Below are 16,122 nucleotides of genomic sequence, written 5' to 3'. Positions count from 1 at the left end.
AGAATGTGAGAGGACTAGATGGTTTGTGTTTGTAGATTCAGGGTGCTTTTTTCTTATTAGGTCCTACATGTATTATTAAAAATGTAATGGTAAAGCTGGACTGCATCCTCCTCTGGTTGTCCCAGGTCTCTGGTAGCTGTGCTTGCAGTGTGATTTTTTTGTTGTTGTTGTTTATTTTTCTGCAACAGTATTCACTACCATTTAACTCTGAATAGTGCCTGAATACATACTTTGGTTGTTTTTATTTATGTATCAGGAATTTTGCATCATATTTTTTCTTGTCTGGCATAACAAAATAATATATTAATTGCTGTCATCATTTTATTAAATAAGCCGTATTCAAAGACACTAGGAAAACATTAGATAGATTTTTTTTTTTTGTAGCTTCCTATTTTCCAAATATAAAGTACATCTGGCAGTATGCACACACTGTTTGTCCTGGTATAACACAACTGTCTTTGAATGCAGTGAAAGTGGAGGAGTCTGGCTTATTGTTCATAGTGCAGTTTGTTAATGGCTGTAGATGGGAAATGAGCATCTCACTAAATGGAAGTCTTGGTCAACCTCTGACTCTTGCCTTAAGGCTTTGAGAATAGACAATATGAAAAAAAAAATCTTATTTCCAGATGGCTGAATGCTTGATGTGTCTTTATGTTTAGCTGTCATTCAAATGTGAATGCTGCGGTGATTATAAGTGTCTTCCATTTTTCTGGTTTGAAATGATCCCTTTTATGCATTGTGTATTTAGAGATTAACTATTTGGCTTATCAGTATGAAAAACCCCAACTTGATCATGTAGCAAAATCTAGGATGCTGGTGTTCATAAGCAGGATTGATAGTGCAGGTCTTAGTTCCACATGCCATGGTGCAGACCAAAGTAGTTTTGAAATAGATTGTAGTGGGCTGCTAATGTTCTGCAAAATGTTGTTTTAGTTTTGAAACATCTTGTTTATGATAAATTTTATGCTAGTGGTTTTTGTCAGTGAAATAACTTTAATGGAATCTGGGAAGAAAGTTTGATGAAGGAGGCTTTGTGGGATGGAGTTTCTTTTAACTGGGAAGAAAAAGGCTAGATTTAACTTTTAAATTATGACTTTGAATCATGTATTTTTGTGATGGTTGAGTTCATATTGAAAGGTACAAGCTCCAGTTCAATGATCAAACTGTTAAATACTGATGTAAACTGAAGCACACTTAATGAATTTTCAGGCTGTTTTTCTTGGGGGTCTTCTGTGTGCTTTTGTTTTTGAGCCTAATGTCATAGTGTAAGAGATACCTTTAATAATGCAGCCAAAGCTGTTGCAGGTTCTGTAGGAGTCCAAATCACTTACTTTGTGACCATTAGACCAGTAAATTCTGATGTTATAATTTTTTTCTGTTAACTGACAACAGCAGTATCCTTTGTTAGTAACGATTTAAAGAAGAGAATGAACTGGTTTCCTTTTCAGGCACTGCATATAGTGATAAAATTTAGTGGCAGTAGATCCAATTACTTGGCTGAAAAGCCTTCAGCAACTTGTCAGGGACCAGCTCTCTACTTGTTTTTGTGTGTGAGAGTTGGGAAGCAGATCCAATCATCGCTTACTGAGAAGGGAACTGTTATTCTGCAAGTCCTATTGACAGTGCATTGTGCTAAAATGCTCCTGTAACACGGTTAGGGTCGAGCGTTCTTGTGAATAATGGCTGTGTTATGTCCACTTAGCTGTAGGTATTTTCAGTAAATCTTTGTTTAATTTTCTTTCTTATTTTTGTTGGTGCTTAAGTATGATATAATATATGGAGTTAATGTGTGTGGGTACAGATCTGGAGCCCAAAGAGAAGAAATGAGGTAGCTCATGGAAAAGTAAATTGAACTCATTTGTATCAGTGATGGATGGCATCAAGCTGCAAATTAAAATGAAGGTTGTAATGGCATCTCAGAACTGATGGAAAATATAGGCAAATGCAGCATTTAAACAAGTTTGTTTATCAGCTGTTTTCATATTTACTTTATTATGGGGTTATACTGGCTGGATAAAAGTTGTGTAAGGAGGTTTTTTTTTTTCCATGTGGCCCCCTTTCAACCTGAGGGTTGGACAAAGTCGCTATCAAACAGTAACTGGAACGTGTGCCTCAGGTGTCATTTTTCACGTTTGGGCTAAATGTTGTACTTGGCTTACTTAGACCTACCTGTCTGTTAGTTGTTTTGCAGTGACTGATGCTGCCTTCTTTTTCCCTCTGAAATCTGTGAAGATGTTTCTTCCCAACTCTTTTGTGATTCTGTTTTCCTGAAGACACTTGGAATAGCAGAAGAAATCAGCCCTTTGGGATAAAGGCAGGGCCAACCGTTATGCACATTAGTAGTATTAAATTTCAATAAAAAAGTGGATAATATCAGTCTTTTCACTGTTTTTTATTTGGCCAAAATTCACTTTGTGTGTTGAGGTTAGGCATCAAATTTTGATGATGTATTAATTCTGGCACGTTCTCTGTTTCAGTCGGGTGAGGGTGGAAATCGTTCTCAGGAGCCTTGTTTGGGTTTCATCCAGTTCCATCACTTGGCTTTGGCAATGTGTTTAAAGGTAGAGGTTGTTTCAGCTGTTCACTGGGTATATTTGCTGTATCTTGGAAGTCAAATACTAAAACTTACCCACATTGTACTGTGATGATACAAATTTTTATTAATATAGCACAGAATATTGCAGGCTATAGAGTAATCCCCACAGTGTAATGTTAAGCTGCTAAATATTTATATTTCTTTTTAAACTTCCTGATTATTTTCTTTTAAACAATAGCCAGAACCAGTGAAGCTGACTAGGCTTTATGGAATTAGGTAGTGCTTTACTGGTAGTTGTGCCTTCAAAATATTATTGACCCAGTTGTTTTTTCCTCCTGAGAAGTAAAGGGAGGAGAGAAACTGGTTAATTTTGTATTTCACATGAGAACAAAATAGGTTACAGCATCATCTAGTACAGACCTGCAAACCTTGCTCCCACACCTGTATGGGTAAAACCCTTTGTTTCCCTCCCAGCAGAGCCAATTTTGAGTCTATTACTTTCCACCACCACCATATTACTTTCCACTTTTTTTTTTGTTTGTTTGTTTGTTTTGTTTTGTTTTCATTTGTAATGAACTTCTGCCTCAAAGGGACTCTTCTTACATCTTCAAATGCTTCCAATGCTTTGGTTATTTAAAACTACCCTGGCTGTCTCAGCATCTTTATAGCACTGGGCCTGTGATTGTCCCTTATGGCTTGATTTTGGAGCACAGTCACTGAATGTACTGTGAAAGGTCATGTATTTTCTCTGAGTGAGGAAAGAGACCCCAGGTCTCTTTAACTCCTCTTTAACTCCTCTCTAAGGGGAGCAATGAGCTGTGCCTGCTAGGAGGTGTTCAGAGAGCATGGAGAGAGTTCACTAAGGTTGTTACAGGCAGTGGGACCAGTAAGAATTGGTGGCATTTCTGAAATTCACCAGTTTGGATGTGTGAGAAGGGAATGGTGGTCTGGGCTCTGACTGGCTCTGACTCCTACTGACACTACAAATCTGACAGTCTTTGGCAAAATTCCCAGTCTCGGGTTGATGGTTGACTCATGCAGGAAATAGGGTGGTACTGCAGCAGAAAAGTCTTGCTGTTCTCTAAGGAATTCCAGAAAATATCTGATGGCTTTCTATGAGGAATTAAGGAAATGCTTCTATAGTTTAGTATGATTTTTTTTTTCCTCACTTGAGCTTTGTCTAAAGCTCAGTTTGTGTTAAAGTTTGACAGGATTCCAGCATGCTTGGTGTGCATTGTCTTACAGGCATTTGTATTCAGTTTTGTTTAGAGTCTTGTGTTACTCAATCACATCTTTGAAGCTCCCAGCTGCTTCTGATAAGCAGTCCTGTGTCAGCTGCAAATGCATTAATCACTTTATCAAAGAAAGGCCCAACAGTTGTTAATAAAACAATCTTAGATGGTTTCTAGATGCAGGGCTGATGTGCTGGCTGCCCTTGGAGATGTGAACCATTTATCATGTTTTGTTGAAGATCTGGTATCCTTCAGTGCTGAGTTTGTTACAAACTTGAGTTGTGTTAATTTGCAGCCAGCCTCATTTTTATCTGTAGCTATACTGAATGATTTGAATTTAAGGCGTCCTCAGTTTTTATTGGCAAAATAACAGCATTGTTCACTTACTTAACCTGGACTTTACTTTTGAAGTACACTACCCTTATACATGCATTTCTTACTTTCTTAAGTTTTTTCCCTTCTCATTTCTATGTGAAAGATGTATGACAGTTTGAAGGTGTGGCTTTATACTACTATGGAGAGTCTGCCCACTTAATTTGGGATTTTAAGAAATCATGGCTGTGGTCCCTAGCCCCTGCAGTGTCACCTTTAGGAAATCAAACAAAAAGCCACTCAATGCAAATTAATTACTTGCCAGCTGCCTAGAGCTGGGTAGCAGTTTGCTTATTAGCATAACAATACGAATGAATATTGCAGATAATATTTGACATGGAGGAGTTGGGGTATGAAAGGTAAGCCTTAAAATCTTGCAGGTTTATTTAGAGATGTTTTGTTCTGGAACTTTTGTGTTAATTTGCAAAAGGTTGAGTCTTTTGTGTTTCCACATTGTTGAAGCAGTCTAATGCTACCGACTTGAAAAGCTAAAGGATATTCTTAGTTTATAACTGAAGATCAGTTTACACTTATATTCTTACATTTGTGTAGTTAACTTGGATTCAGTGCCTGCCATACAGTGTGCTCCAGCTTTAACTGAAGCTTTGAGGGGGAGATTTTGGCTGGTTGTTACAAGTGCAGTGTGTAGACCTCTGTCTAAATGTGCATCTCCAGCTTTCTTTGTAAAACTGAAACACTGAAATGAAATGGTCTTCTTAAATGTTGCACTATAATGTAAAGGTGGGCTATGTGATCATCTCCTGATGTACTCTCTACATCTTATTTTATTCAGGTGATATTCAGAGAGTGGTTTTTCATTCAGATTCAGTATAAAATCAGAATGCTCTTATTTTTGGAGGGTTCCAATGCTGCAAATCAAGTAAAAGTTTGAGTGTTAGTTGAAATAATCTGGGTCATTTTAGGTTTATATATCTGTGCAAATAGAGAATTCCGTGATAGGGAGATAGAAGCAGCTTTTTCTGTTTTCCTCCTCAGACTGGATATGGGAGATAGGCATTTTTTCCCCCTGCATATTCAAACCATGTCTTCTTTCTCCTTTCTGATTACAGTGAAGTACCTTCCTTGCCTTGTGAAAAATGAAGACTTTATTATTAGTATATAGTCCTGGTAATTTCTTAAAACATAATTATTTAAAGATAGCTGAAGGACAAGGAATCTTCTAGTCCCTCTTTGCCAGCACTGTCCCTTGAGAGCCAGAAGCGACTTGCTGTCCGTCCTTCTGCTGTGACCTACAGTATGCAAGTGTTGAGTGGCTCAAGTGGAAGAGTCCTATTCACTGTGCTCCCCTTGCTTTATAGCCTATGTGAAGAACTTTCACTGTCTTACTACTCTGTGGTTTGTCTACCAGGATCTCAGGCCAGGGTCTTTATCTTCAAATGTGAGCTGGGACTTTTTTAACAGTTGAAACTGTGTGTATAACCTGTGTGCTGAGTTCCTTGTAGCCCACATCTTCACCGTGAGAGCTCTCTGATGTCTAAGCCCATCTTGCTGTAATGAGGTGGTTCTTACAGCCAGTCACAGTTTGAGTGTCTGTCTTCCCAAGTAAAACAGAATGTGTTAACTGCACATGAAAATTAATCAGAGAAGGAAAAAAAGTGCAAGAAAGTTTCATACCTCCAAAATGAAGTTTGGTATATGGTGGAGTGCAGGCAACAGGTGAAGACAGAAAGCAGTGATCAGCAGTCCTTGCTGTTGTGTTCTGATTACTAGTCATGGAAATACTAGGTCCTGTTAATTTCTCAGAGCATAATTATTTGAAGACAGCTAAATATAATAAAGAAATATTCTAGGTCCCTCTGGTGACTAGGGATTGATTAATGGTATTTTGGACCATTTAGCATGTCAAAGATAAAGCTGATGGTGAGCTGCATTTGTGCTGTGTTAGGCCTCGTTCCAAAGACTAAAAAGAAGCTCTGCTTTTTGGTTATTCATTGTGCCTGGAAAAAGCAAGAGAAAACTTTTTTCTGTTTTTTTTTGGGATAGTTAAAATATTGTTTCAGTCACAAATCTGTGGTAGTCCAGGGTCTATTTTATGCCCTTGCTGTCCTTAAAGGCCATCAAGGCAGTGTGACCAGACTGTGCAAAAACTGCAAGTGTACTGAGATAAACCCAACTGTTCTGACAAAGATGAATGTTTCTCTATTGACCTGATCTGATTAGTTCCTCTTTTGGCATCTGGTTTTCAGCACCTTCAAAGACAGAAACTTTTGAAATTAAATATTTAAAGTGATCTTATGTAAGTTACTGTTTTTTCAGAACTCCTTTTTTACTTTATACCTTTTGGCTATATTACATCTAATCATGATTTGAAAAAAGAATTGCTTGAGGGAAGAATACGTTTTCCACAACTAGTATTGAGAGATAAAATGAATGAATCTGGACAAAATTTAGTATGTGTGAAAATACATAGAATGAGATTTAGTTTTTTAAATAGCTTGTTTACAGGGAATAGTTTCCTCTACTACGGTTTGAAAAGAGATCCTTCTAAAGAGTGGGAGAAATTGTGTTGGTTTGAAGAAAATAATCTTTAATTCACCTTATATTTGAGTATTTAATCTATTCTTTTTAAGAGGAGAGAAATTTCTTATGTGCTATCTTACTGTGTGAAGAAAACTTCCTAACTTATCTAAAAAAAAATCAAAATGTGTGCTTTAGTCAGAAGCAAAGCATCATGGGTATAACAACTTAGACTGGTGTTACTTCTTGTGATCATGTTTTGGCATGAGGTTTGAAAGCTTGTTAGACCTGCTAAATTTATTGTGAAAAGCGAAGAGCTTTGTCTTCCATGTACTCACAACTTTCCTTGGAATGAACTTCTTTCTGTTTGCTATCACCCCCCAGTTAGGGTAAAATTTCTCTCTGAAGATCCTTTCTTGTGCTGCTTTATTTTTATAGTACTTTATTTCATTTGGAGGACAGATTAGGAGGCATCCCTTACAGTCACCTTTCTAAGACTATTTCTGCTGTATGGCCTTCTGTGTTTTCTGTAGTTTTATTTCTGGATGCTTAAAAGCATTTTCTTTCTGAGCAGACTACCTTGTCCTTTGCCCTTACCTCAGCTTTAATTTCTGTCTTTGAGCTCACTGAGTATAGATCTTTCTTTAATATTAATAACTTGAGAGAATGTGTGTCACTTCAGCTGGTAGAAAGCTATAAAGAAGTTTTATCTTCTCTCTAGCATCTTACAACATTTTCACTTCTAATGCAAGCGGAGTCAGAATTTTGGTGAAGGAGAACAATAGCACTATGAAATACACAAGGAATTTTTTTACTATCTCACTGTATTATAGCATGTTTCTCTTCCTTGTGTTATCTTAAAGATTTCTGCTGGTTTTGAATTTCTAACTGGAAAGGGTTAAAAATGTGTTGGTTAATGTTATGCTATAGAGACAGTGTAATTAATTAGATGGTGTAAATTAATTTTTTCAACAGTGAGACCTAGAAATATGAGCTTGTAACATCCTCTGTTATGTGTAATGTAAACTAAACTCTGGAAGCTTCCTGAGCAGTGAAACCTAAGTATTACTTTTTCTCCATTTTTTGAATTTTATGAAAAGAAGAGCCAATTTGTATTCAGTTACAGGTGTGTGCATGTGTAAATACACATATGTGTGTATGGAGTATACTCATGTGTTTTGTGTAGGGAGGTTTATTCAGATCAGGTCTGTGCCAGGAACTTCTGTATTCAGTAATGTCTGGAACAGGCTTAATTTGTGCAGGTAGCTGTTCATCTTTTATTTTTACAGAAACTTCTTGTGGCTCCTTTTATTCCATAAAGCTGTTATGTCTGTAACCTACAATATTATATGCAATGATACAATTCTACATTCGTGCATATGAAGAGAGTAGGAGTGGTGGTTGTTTGCCTGCTGTATGGACAGGGTGTGATGCATATTGGGGTGGTTTGGATCTTTTCTTGGGGCTTCTTTTAGGTTGTACAAGGACATCAATGCACATATGTTGTGTTGTTGCTAACCTCTAACTGTTCAGCTCCAGACTGTGATAGTCTATTGTGTGCAAATGTCTGTTTTGTGATCAACTCTTGATTTGGGAAACTCTGTATTCATAGTGCTGTAGAAACAGAGCCCCACCTCTACTACACCTGAAGATGGCAGCCCTGTTGGTGGCAGTTGAGATGGAGTTTAAATAAAGTACCACTTCAGGCTTGTTTGGAGGTGCTTTTGGTAAGCAAACCAAAAATGCTTAAGGCAGATCTAATTCAGTGGTAAACTTTGAGAAGGATTTAGAGATGAAGCTTGAGGCTGTGACCAATCTCATCCGAATGTTCCTCTCCAAGTTGCTTTTTGTGCTCTCTTCCCCAAGTTGTGGTCTGAGAGTAACTAATACTTATTGCTGTTTAGCTGTGCATAATGATACATTGTGTAGCCTTAAAATGCTTATAGAAATCATTAAATACTACTTAATATATTGAGGTAATGCATCACATTGTAATTTATAATCTAAAAATGATTAAGTGGTAGAATACCTCTTTTGCTGAGCTTAACCTAAAATATCCACTTATCAGAAAATGGTTTATGATTATGGGATTTTTAATTTTACTTTTACACTGTCTAAATGACAGAAAACAATGTGGCCAGAGGCCACACCTTCCCCAAAGTTTGACCTACCATTTATTCCGTTGTTGTGTATGTGGAACAGGCATATATGATTTCCATTTGTATGCTGTATTTCATTGAAGCCTGTTTGCTCTAGTGAAACACTGATGTGGAGGCACTTCAGAAATATCAGCATGAATAAGTCAGTCCTAGTTCTGCTTTTTTTTTTTAGTGCATCCTATTGTTATTATATTAGATTAAGAATTCCAATATAGGGTTGGCTTTTTTATGCATTCTGCATATGCATCAAGCAATAATTAATCGTGAAATCCTTAAGTGGTGGTGTTTATTTTATTGATGGTCAGCTGAAACGTCTTTAAGTTAGGATTCTCCTTAACAGTCTGAAATACCCAATGTGGACTGTAATATTTGTTAGATATGTTGCTTAGTTTTCAGGAAAGAGACTGATACATTTTTAGGTGAGTTGGGAACAAAAAGAATCAAGAATGTTCTCCAACTTGTTCATACATTAAAAATGTGAATCTATAGATTTATGTAAAAACCTAACAATAAAGGTGAATGATTTAATTATAGATTGATTGGTACTTTGAAAATAAATGCATAGAAAAATTCTTGAACCTGTTTTAGACTATTTGAACAGTGATGGTTTTGTATTAGGTGGCAACTAAGTCAGGATTCTGTAAGAACATGAATGGCAAGCCCATTTTTTAAAATTTATGTCACTTCTCTGCCTACATTGCACTTGTGCATTCATGTGACCTGGCTTTAATTTAACATTTGGTAAATATTTGCATAGTAATTCCTAAAGTGTTCTCCCACACATAAAGGAAATGATGATAAACAGCTTTTAAGTGGCTTGATGTTAAACACAAACATGACTTGCAGCCCTAAGGTAAAATGCACATTAGAGTAACTGTTCAATATTCATTTGCCAAGTGCTGTTATGAATTATACCAGGTAACTTAGTCATACATTTTCTTTACATAGATTTTTGCAGGTTTGTACTTCAGCTGAATTTCTGCCTCAGGTTATGTACTAAGCTGTAAGAGAACTTCTCCCCACTTGTGATGCTAGGATATTTTGGAACTGTAGTTGCAGTTTCTTCAAGATGGACTTTCTAACATTTAGAAATGTTTAGGAGCAGATACAGATTCAGGTAACCATACCTGAATGCTGTCCAGAGCTTCCAGGCTACTGTTAGTGTTTTATTTTTACAAGAGGCTTTTTCAAAACTAAGTATTTCTTTTTAGGCATGTCAACTTTTAATGATGATGATTAAGAAGATACTGTGAAGAATCCTTCTAGACACGGTCATTCATTAGAATAAGATTTCAGTCTCAGTCTAGAGAAACTTAAAGAAACAACAATCAATCAGAAAAAAAAAAACCAAACCAAAACTTGTCCTAGTATTTTAGAATACAGTTGCTTTCCTTACTTTCTATTTCATAGCTTCTCAGCAAGTGCTTTCTCAGTAAGTATGCCCTTAATCTATCTCTTCTCTGATCAAAAATGGGGTGTCATCCAGCATTTGCTGCTTTCAGCAGGCAAGAAGTATTATTTTGTTGAAGCTGTCTGGCACTGACCCTTTGCACAGCCTGCCATCTCTGTTCCTGGGCTCTGAATTTCAGAGCATTCAGAAGACACTGTAGAATCAGCAAACTCTTTTTTGCAAGACTTCCACTTGTATACATTATGAACTATGAAGTTACTCTGTTACATTAGAAAGGCAATCTCCTGCCTAGAAGTTTTAAAACACATGGAAACCTGCAGTGTTCTTGATGCTCCTTTTGATTATTCTATCACAGTAAAGCACAAGAACCTTAAAATTGGATGATTTTTTCCTGAGCAAGTTTCATTTTCTCTGTTAATGATTCTACCTTTCATGTACCATATTTTGGACCTGTTCTACTCCTTTTGCGCTCTAAGGAATGAGCAAAATGTGAGTTTGTGCATATGCATATGGATACAGTGCTATTTGGAACTTTAGACAGTCAACTTTTACATCTTCTGGTAGTTAATGGCTTGTTTTAAATGGTGAGTTTTCTAAAATGTTTTATTCAGTGAAACTGTCTTGAATCTTGGTGTGACTAAAGAAACATTGAAGAAACTGATGTATATATTTTAGTTGGTGGGGTTTTTTTGGGTGGTTGTTTTTTGTTTTTTTTTAATGGACACTTTATTTCCAATGCATGTCAGTGTTTGGAATTCATACAAAGAACAGAAAATGTTCTCTGACTTTGAATTTTTTTTTGAATAGCTGAATGAGTTTGCTGTCAGGTGGACTATTGTTACTTTTGTGACTATGTGGAGGGAACCTCTTCCACCCAGTCTATCTAGCACTAGTTACTATTTGCTTCATCAACCAAGTTTATAAAAAAACTCCCTACCCCCAGCATGGGCTTTAACTTGGAGGGATGAAGTTCATGTAAGCTAATAGAAGCCGTTCCCATGTGTGTTTCTGAGGCAGCAAGTATTCAGTCTTGCTGTAGTCTGTGCTGGTCATTGTAATTGGGGAGTCCTTGAGATCAGAAGGTCATTGTGTGTTCATGCTGTGTGTACCTGAGCTAAAGTATGTGTCTAAACCATTAAGAAGTATTTTTCTTCAAAAGAAACTGTGAATCCTGATCTACTTTAGTTCTTGTACTTCACTGTGAATTGTCATTGTCTTCTTTTAAAGAATCTTACATTGTTCCAAAAGATTGGTGAGTAATGGCATCTTTTGTTTTTTGAGACTATTTTAGAGATGTTCTCTTGGTATTGCCACTAGCAAAAATAATTTACCATATTTGCTGTGTCCAAAAGTAAAAGATGGTAAGGAATTAATTAAGTTTAATGTAGTATAGGGTGGCTATGTCTTGAGCTTGTGTCCTGCCAACTTGCAGCATTCTATTGGGACAATAGGGTTTTACACTTGTTTTGTCTTTGTTTCTGTTTCAATGACACATCTGTGTTGCTGCAGCTACTGAATCACAAATAGAAGTGAACACTGAAATCAAAAGATTCTAATGAGCTGCGTATTTTTTAACTTCAGCTTTATTCTTAACACTTCAGCATTATAATACATACAGCAGGTTTTAAAATGTCTTCGTCCAAATAGGTTTAGCCACAGAAGTTTGCCCAGTTAAGAGGAGTGATTTTCAATTATGCTGTTTTAGTGCTGCTAATTATGAACAGCTTTGTGGTTACATTAGTTAAATGTTTCAGGAGGAGCATCTGTAGCTACTGATGTATTCTGGTTTTGGAGTATCATATTTTATAAGTTTATTGGTATGGTCAAACTACACTTTTTTCAAGGTATCTGCATTAGGTAAATATTATGATCTAAAGTAACCTGCTCATTTATTGCATAAAGGTATGTTTCTTTTCTGCCTTTCCATCTTAGAATTTTATGGTTCTGGTAAAAATACCTAAGCTCTGAGCTTAAAGATCAGAAATTTGAGCTGCAATAGTTGTCCACACTTTGTCACTTTACAGAAAAAAGAGTGTATTAATTGATATTCCTAAGGTTTGTAATTTTTAACATGTGATACCTAGAATGAACAAGCATTTGCTGTTTCACAAATGGATGGTTTCATTGCAAAATGAAATAACTGTAGTAAGAGGTAAATTAGAGATTAAATGGACATGTTACAAATAGACATACTTTTAGATGGTTAATTGTGTGGTTTTCATGCAGCTGTGCTGTATCTAGTTACACTTAACTCTCAGTTGCAGGCCATCAGTGGTCATATCTTTTTTTTTCCATTTCTGAAACATTTCTCATAACTGTGTGTGCCCTTTTCTTGGCCCTCAATTTTAGCATATTCTGGCCATTCTCCACAATATTTGATGGAGGACTCAAATATGCTTTATAATCCTAGCTAGGCATGTTTTTTTTCTTCGTTGTGCTGTAGCAGATGCAATGTTCATCAGTGCTGATACCACTCAAACTTGTCTCTGGGACTCACTGAGCTGCCATGTGCTCATTAAACCACAGTAATTTGTCCTAGAGGGATAAATCTTAACTAAGGAGGTTCAGCCATAAATACCACTTGGAAGTTGTGTACACAGGTAGCTGGTATCGTTTGGGGACAGTGGCTGCAGACTGTGTCTCTGCTCTCTAATTTTGTATTTCCTGTCAGGGAGAATTTGCTGTTGAGCAGTACACTGAGCCTTTTGGCTTCAGGGTCAGTGGAATGATGGCTGAACTCTTGGTTATTGAAGTGAAGGAGTTAATAATGTATGAGGAAAGCATTCATATTGGAGAATTAGTATGATCCCTGTTAATATGGTACACAGTGTTGCATTGGAATTTGGAAGTATTTATTTGTGAAAGCAAACTGGGATTTACTTATTTGTTTGGGGATCTTTGCCACATTAGGATTATCTGCTTCTTCAGAGAAAGAAATGATGGATGTGTTTTATGTATCTAAAAAAATACAGATGCACCTCCCCACGTGTCAGAAGTGGTGCATGTCTATCTGTATATTTATTTATATGTTTGTTCTGATAATAACCAAAATAGTCCATCTATAAAGTATTGTAAAACAGAATTTTTAAAAATTATTTTAAATTCACTATTCAAATTAGATTAAGATTGATAAGGAAATATGAATCAATATCAGTAAAAAAAATGTATGTTTTAAAGATTTTTTTGTGTAGTGTTCTATAGGTATAGCTTGTTTTTCATCTGTAGTTTTCATTTGCTCTCAGTTTTGATTTTGAGTAGTGGCTCCAATCTCCTACCTCGTGACTATAGAGGGAAGTAGGTGGAAAACAAGTGGGACACAAAACTGCTTTGTCTGACAGCACTAAAATCATGCAAGGGTAGGTTAAGAAGTCTTGTATCTGTCTTACAGGATCCAGCTTCCTGGGTAAATATTCACCACCTGGAGTATACAGATGGAGGCATCTTGGACCCTGATGATGTGCTGGCAGATGTCGTGGAAGACAAAGATAAGGTAGAGCTTGTATGAAAATATTATGTGTCTTTTCAAATAACAAATGCTGCTTTCTAATTTCATGGACATCTGGCAGGTGAAATGGGTGTTAAATATTCTTAAAAACATCTGCCCACAACTGCTGTAACTCTCCCCTTCTGGAGTAGAATGAAAGAGTGGGAAGCGTGACCCAAGCAGTGAGAAGAGAAGCCTAGTAGTTCACTTAGGACTTAACCTTTTCAAGCAGTTCTGTGTTTCTTTTTATTTCTATATTCAAATAGCATGGTGAAAGAATGTAAGTTTTACAAGATGTTTTTTTCTTTTTTATGCCACTTAAAATATCTTCTATAATCTCTTTGCATGGAATTAAGATTTTGAGAATCATTCAAATGTCATGGTTGAGTGTGACAAAATAGACGAATCCTGTGATGGTTACTTCAACTGTTAAATTTTGGGAGTTCCTGTAATTTGCTGCTGAAAGTCTTAGCAGGCCACTTATTCATTTTAAAAGATACGAGTCTCTAAATTTCAACTAAAATAAGACAAATTTCCTTACTTGGTAGAGAAGTAGTAACTGCAGAGAAACCTCTTCTAATTTTAAATTGTCAGAAAAATTTACTTTTGGGAAACTCATTGGTGACTTATTCAGCATAGAGGGGGAGGGGTATTATTTATAAAACTTTGTTGATTTTATCTTCTTTTCTTCATAAAATCAGAGGAAAAAATATTTAATGGCTTTAAACCAAAGATCCAAATGTGGGATATGCCTGTGCTTTTAGACAAATTGGTTTGTCTATTTAAAGTGCCATGTGCTTGATGACCTAAAAAATAATTTAGTATGTTGCAAACAGAATTGCTAGTTTTGTATGCTGTGTTGTTTCTTCAATGACTTACTACAAAGCAGAACATTTTGCTTATGATTAATGGGATGCTGCTTTGTAACTTAGAAAATTGTTTAGGGTGTGCTTCAGTGTCATTTTAGGCTGGTTTGTGTGGGAATTTCTAAAAACAGTGGAACTCTGTTATAGATTCTTTTTATAATATTTGTGTTTATTGCTTGTCCATATTTACTGAAAGTATACTTAAGACACCTTAAGACTTTTTTTTTTTTTTCCAGGAGTGTTTGGAGACAAAAAGACTGAGTTCTGAAATTGAACAGCTGTGTATAAAGGATAAGACCATAAGCATAAAATGCTATAAAATGAGATATTAAAGAGAAATGTTTTGCTGGTCTCATTAGTTAATGAAAATTAGTACGTTTATCCAGGATTTTTTCTATTTAAAGTACTGATAGAGGAACACTTGGGGAAAATGTGAGCATCAATGTGCAGAATATTTAATATGCCATGCAGTTTTGAACTTGTGATCAGAGCCTTTGCTGTACCTTGTTGGTGGCTGTCACTGGTTGAGTATGTGTAGCTGAATAAGCTTCTAGGCCACAGCTGTGGGTCTAAGCTTCCTCAGTTATAACACTGCTAAGTGAGGCTCTGAGGTTGCCTTGGGGAAAACTTGCTGGGAAACTGGAATCTTACTCTTTGAAATGGTCTGGTGTGGTTTAGAAATACAGCAAACTCTGAATTTCTCTTCCTCTGATGTCTCAATTACATGGGATGTATCACTATTATCTTGTCTTCTTCAGAGTGGCTTGGTGAAACACAAATAAGAGACTTGCTGAATAGAGCAGCTGCAGTGAAAAAATTTTTTGATTAAAGGGAGAATGTTGTAGGGAGTCTGCTGGTCTGAGAGGTTGATGAATTATTTCATTTGAGAGTGGAATTGGGCCATAGCATGTGTAAGAAGCTGTCCATACTACCTGCTTACAAAGTTTGATGTGATCTGATATCAAAGAACCAGCCCTATAAAAGGCTTACAAATAGTTTTGATAGCTTTACTGTGGCCTGTTAGTCTTTGAGCCTTCACCAGCATTATTTCACACTGAGAATCTCTGTTTGGGGATCTTTAAGTTTTGAGAAAAAGGGGATGAGATATTCAGGTCAGATTGGCCTGCTATTTTATTTGGTATTTCAAGTCCCTCAATAGATAAAGGAATTTTTGGTATATTTATCTGTGCTTTGCTTGTCTTTGGTTATGATTATCTGTCTATGTGGTAAATGAATAGGCCACAGGTTTGTTGCTTCCTTGTCCTCCTTTGCTGTGCATCCAAGCCAGTGACATAGTTTCACATTGAATCAGTCACTCCCTATAAAAATAAACTTGCACTTAACCTCAGTGCCTTTAACCAAAGGTGTGTTTGGCACTGCTGACCATCAAGCTCTTCATCAGTGGCAGAGGAAATGCTGGTGCTTTTTGAAGAGATAATCTGCTCTAGATCATACTTTGATAGCAGTAAATTAGCACAGTTTCTTCAGAGGAAAATGTCTTTGCTAGTCTATTGAATTCTTTCACTGTGACAACAAAACATTGAGAGTGCTATCAGATATAATTCATTTAGAATTTCAAAAGCT

The 16,122-nt window shown here is 36.4% G+C and overlaps 1 protein-coding gene across 1 annotated transcript in view; it reads left to right on the top strand.

Annotated features, from left to right (window-relative positions):
* The window catches only part of PARD3B (par-3 family cell polarity regulator beta), a 392,350-nt gene that overhangs the window by 11,731 nt on the left and 364,497 nt on the right, over positions 1 to 16,122 (top strand). The window contains exon 2 of the mRNA XM_015635105.3: positions 13,577 to 13,678. Coding sequence (XP_015490591.1) covers positions 13,577 to 13,678 — 102 coding nt within the window. The remainder of the gene's footprint in view (positions 1 to 13,576; positions 13,679 to 16,122) is intronic.

The sequence above is a fragment of the Parus major genome, chromosome 7 (genome assembly GCF_001522545.3).
Source record: "Parus major isolate Abel chromosome 7, Parus_major1.1, whole genome shotgun sequence".
In the NCBI taxonomy this organism is placed as follows: Eukaryota; Metazoa; Chordata; class Aves; order Passeriformes; family Paridae; genus Parus; species Parus major.
Note: the sequence above shows the minus strand (reverse complement) of the source record. Positions and strands in the feature narration are given on the sequence as shown.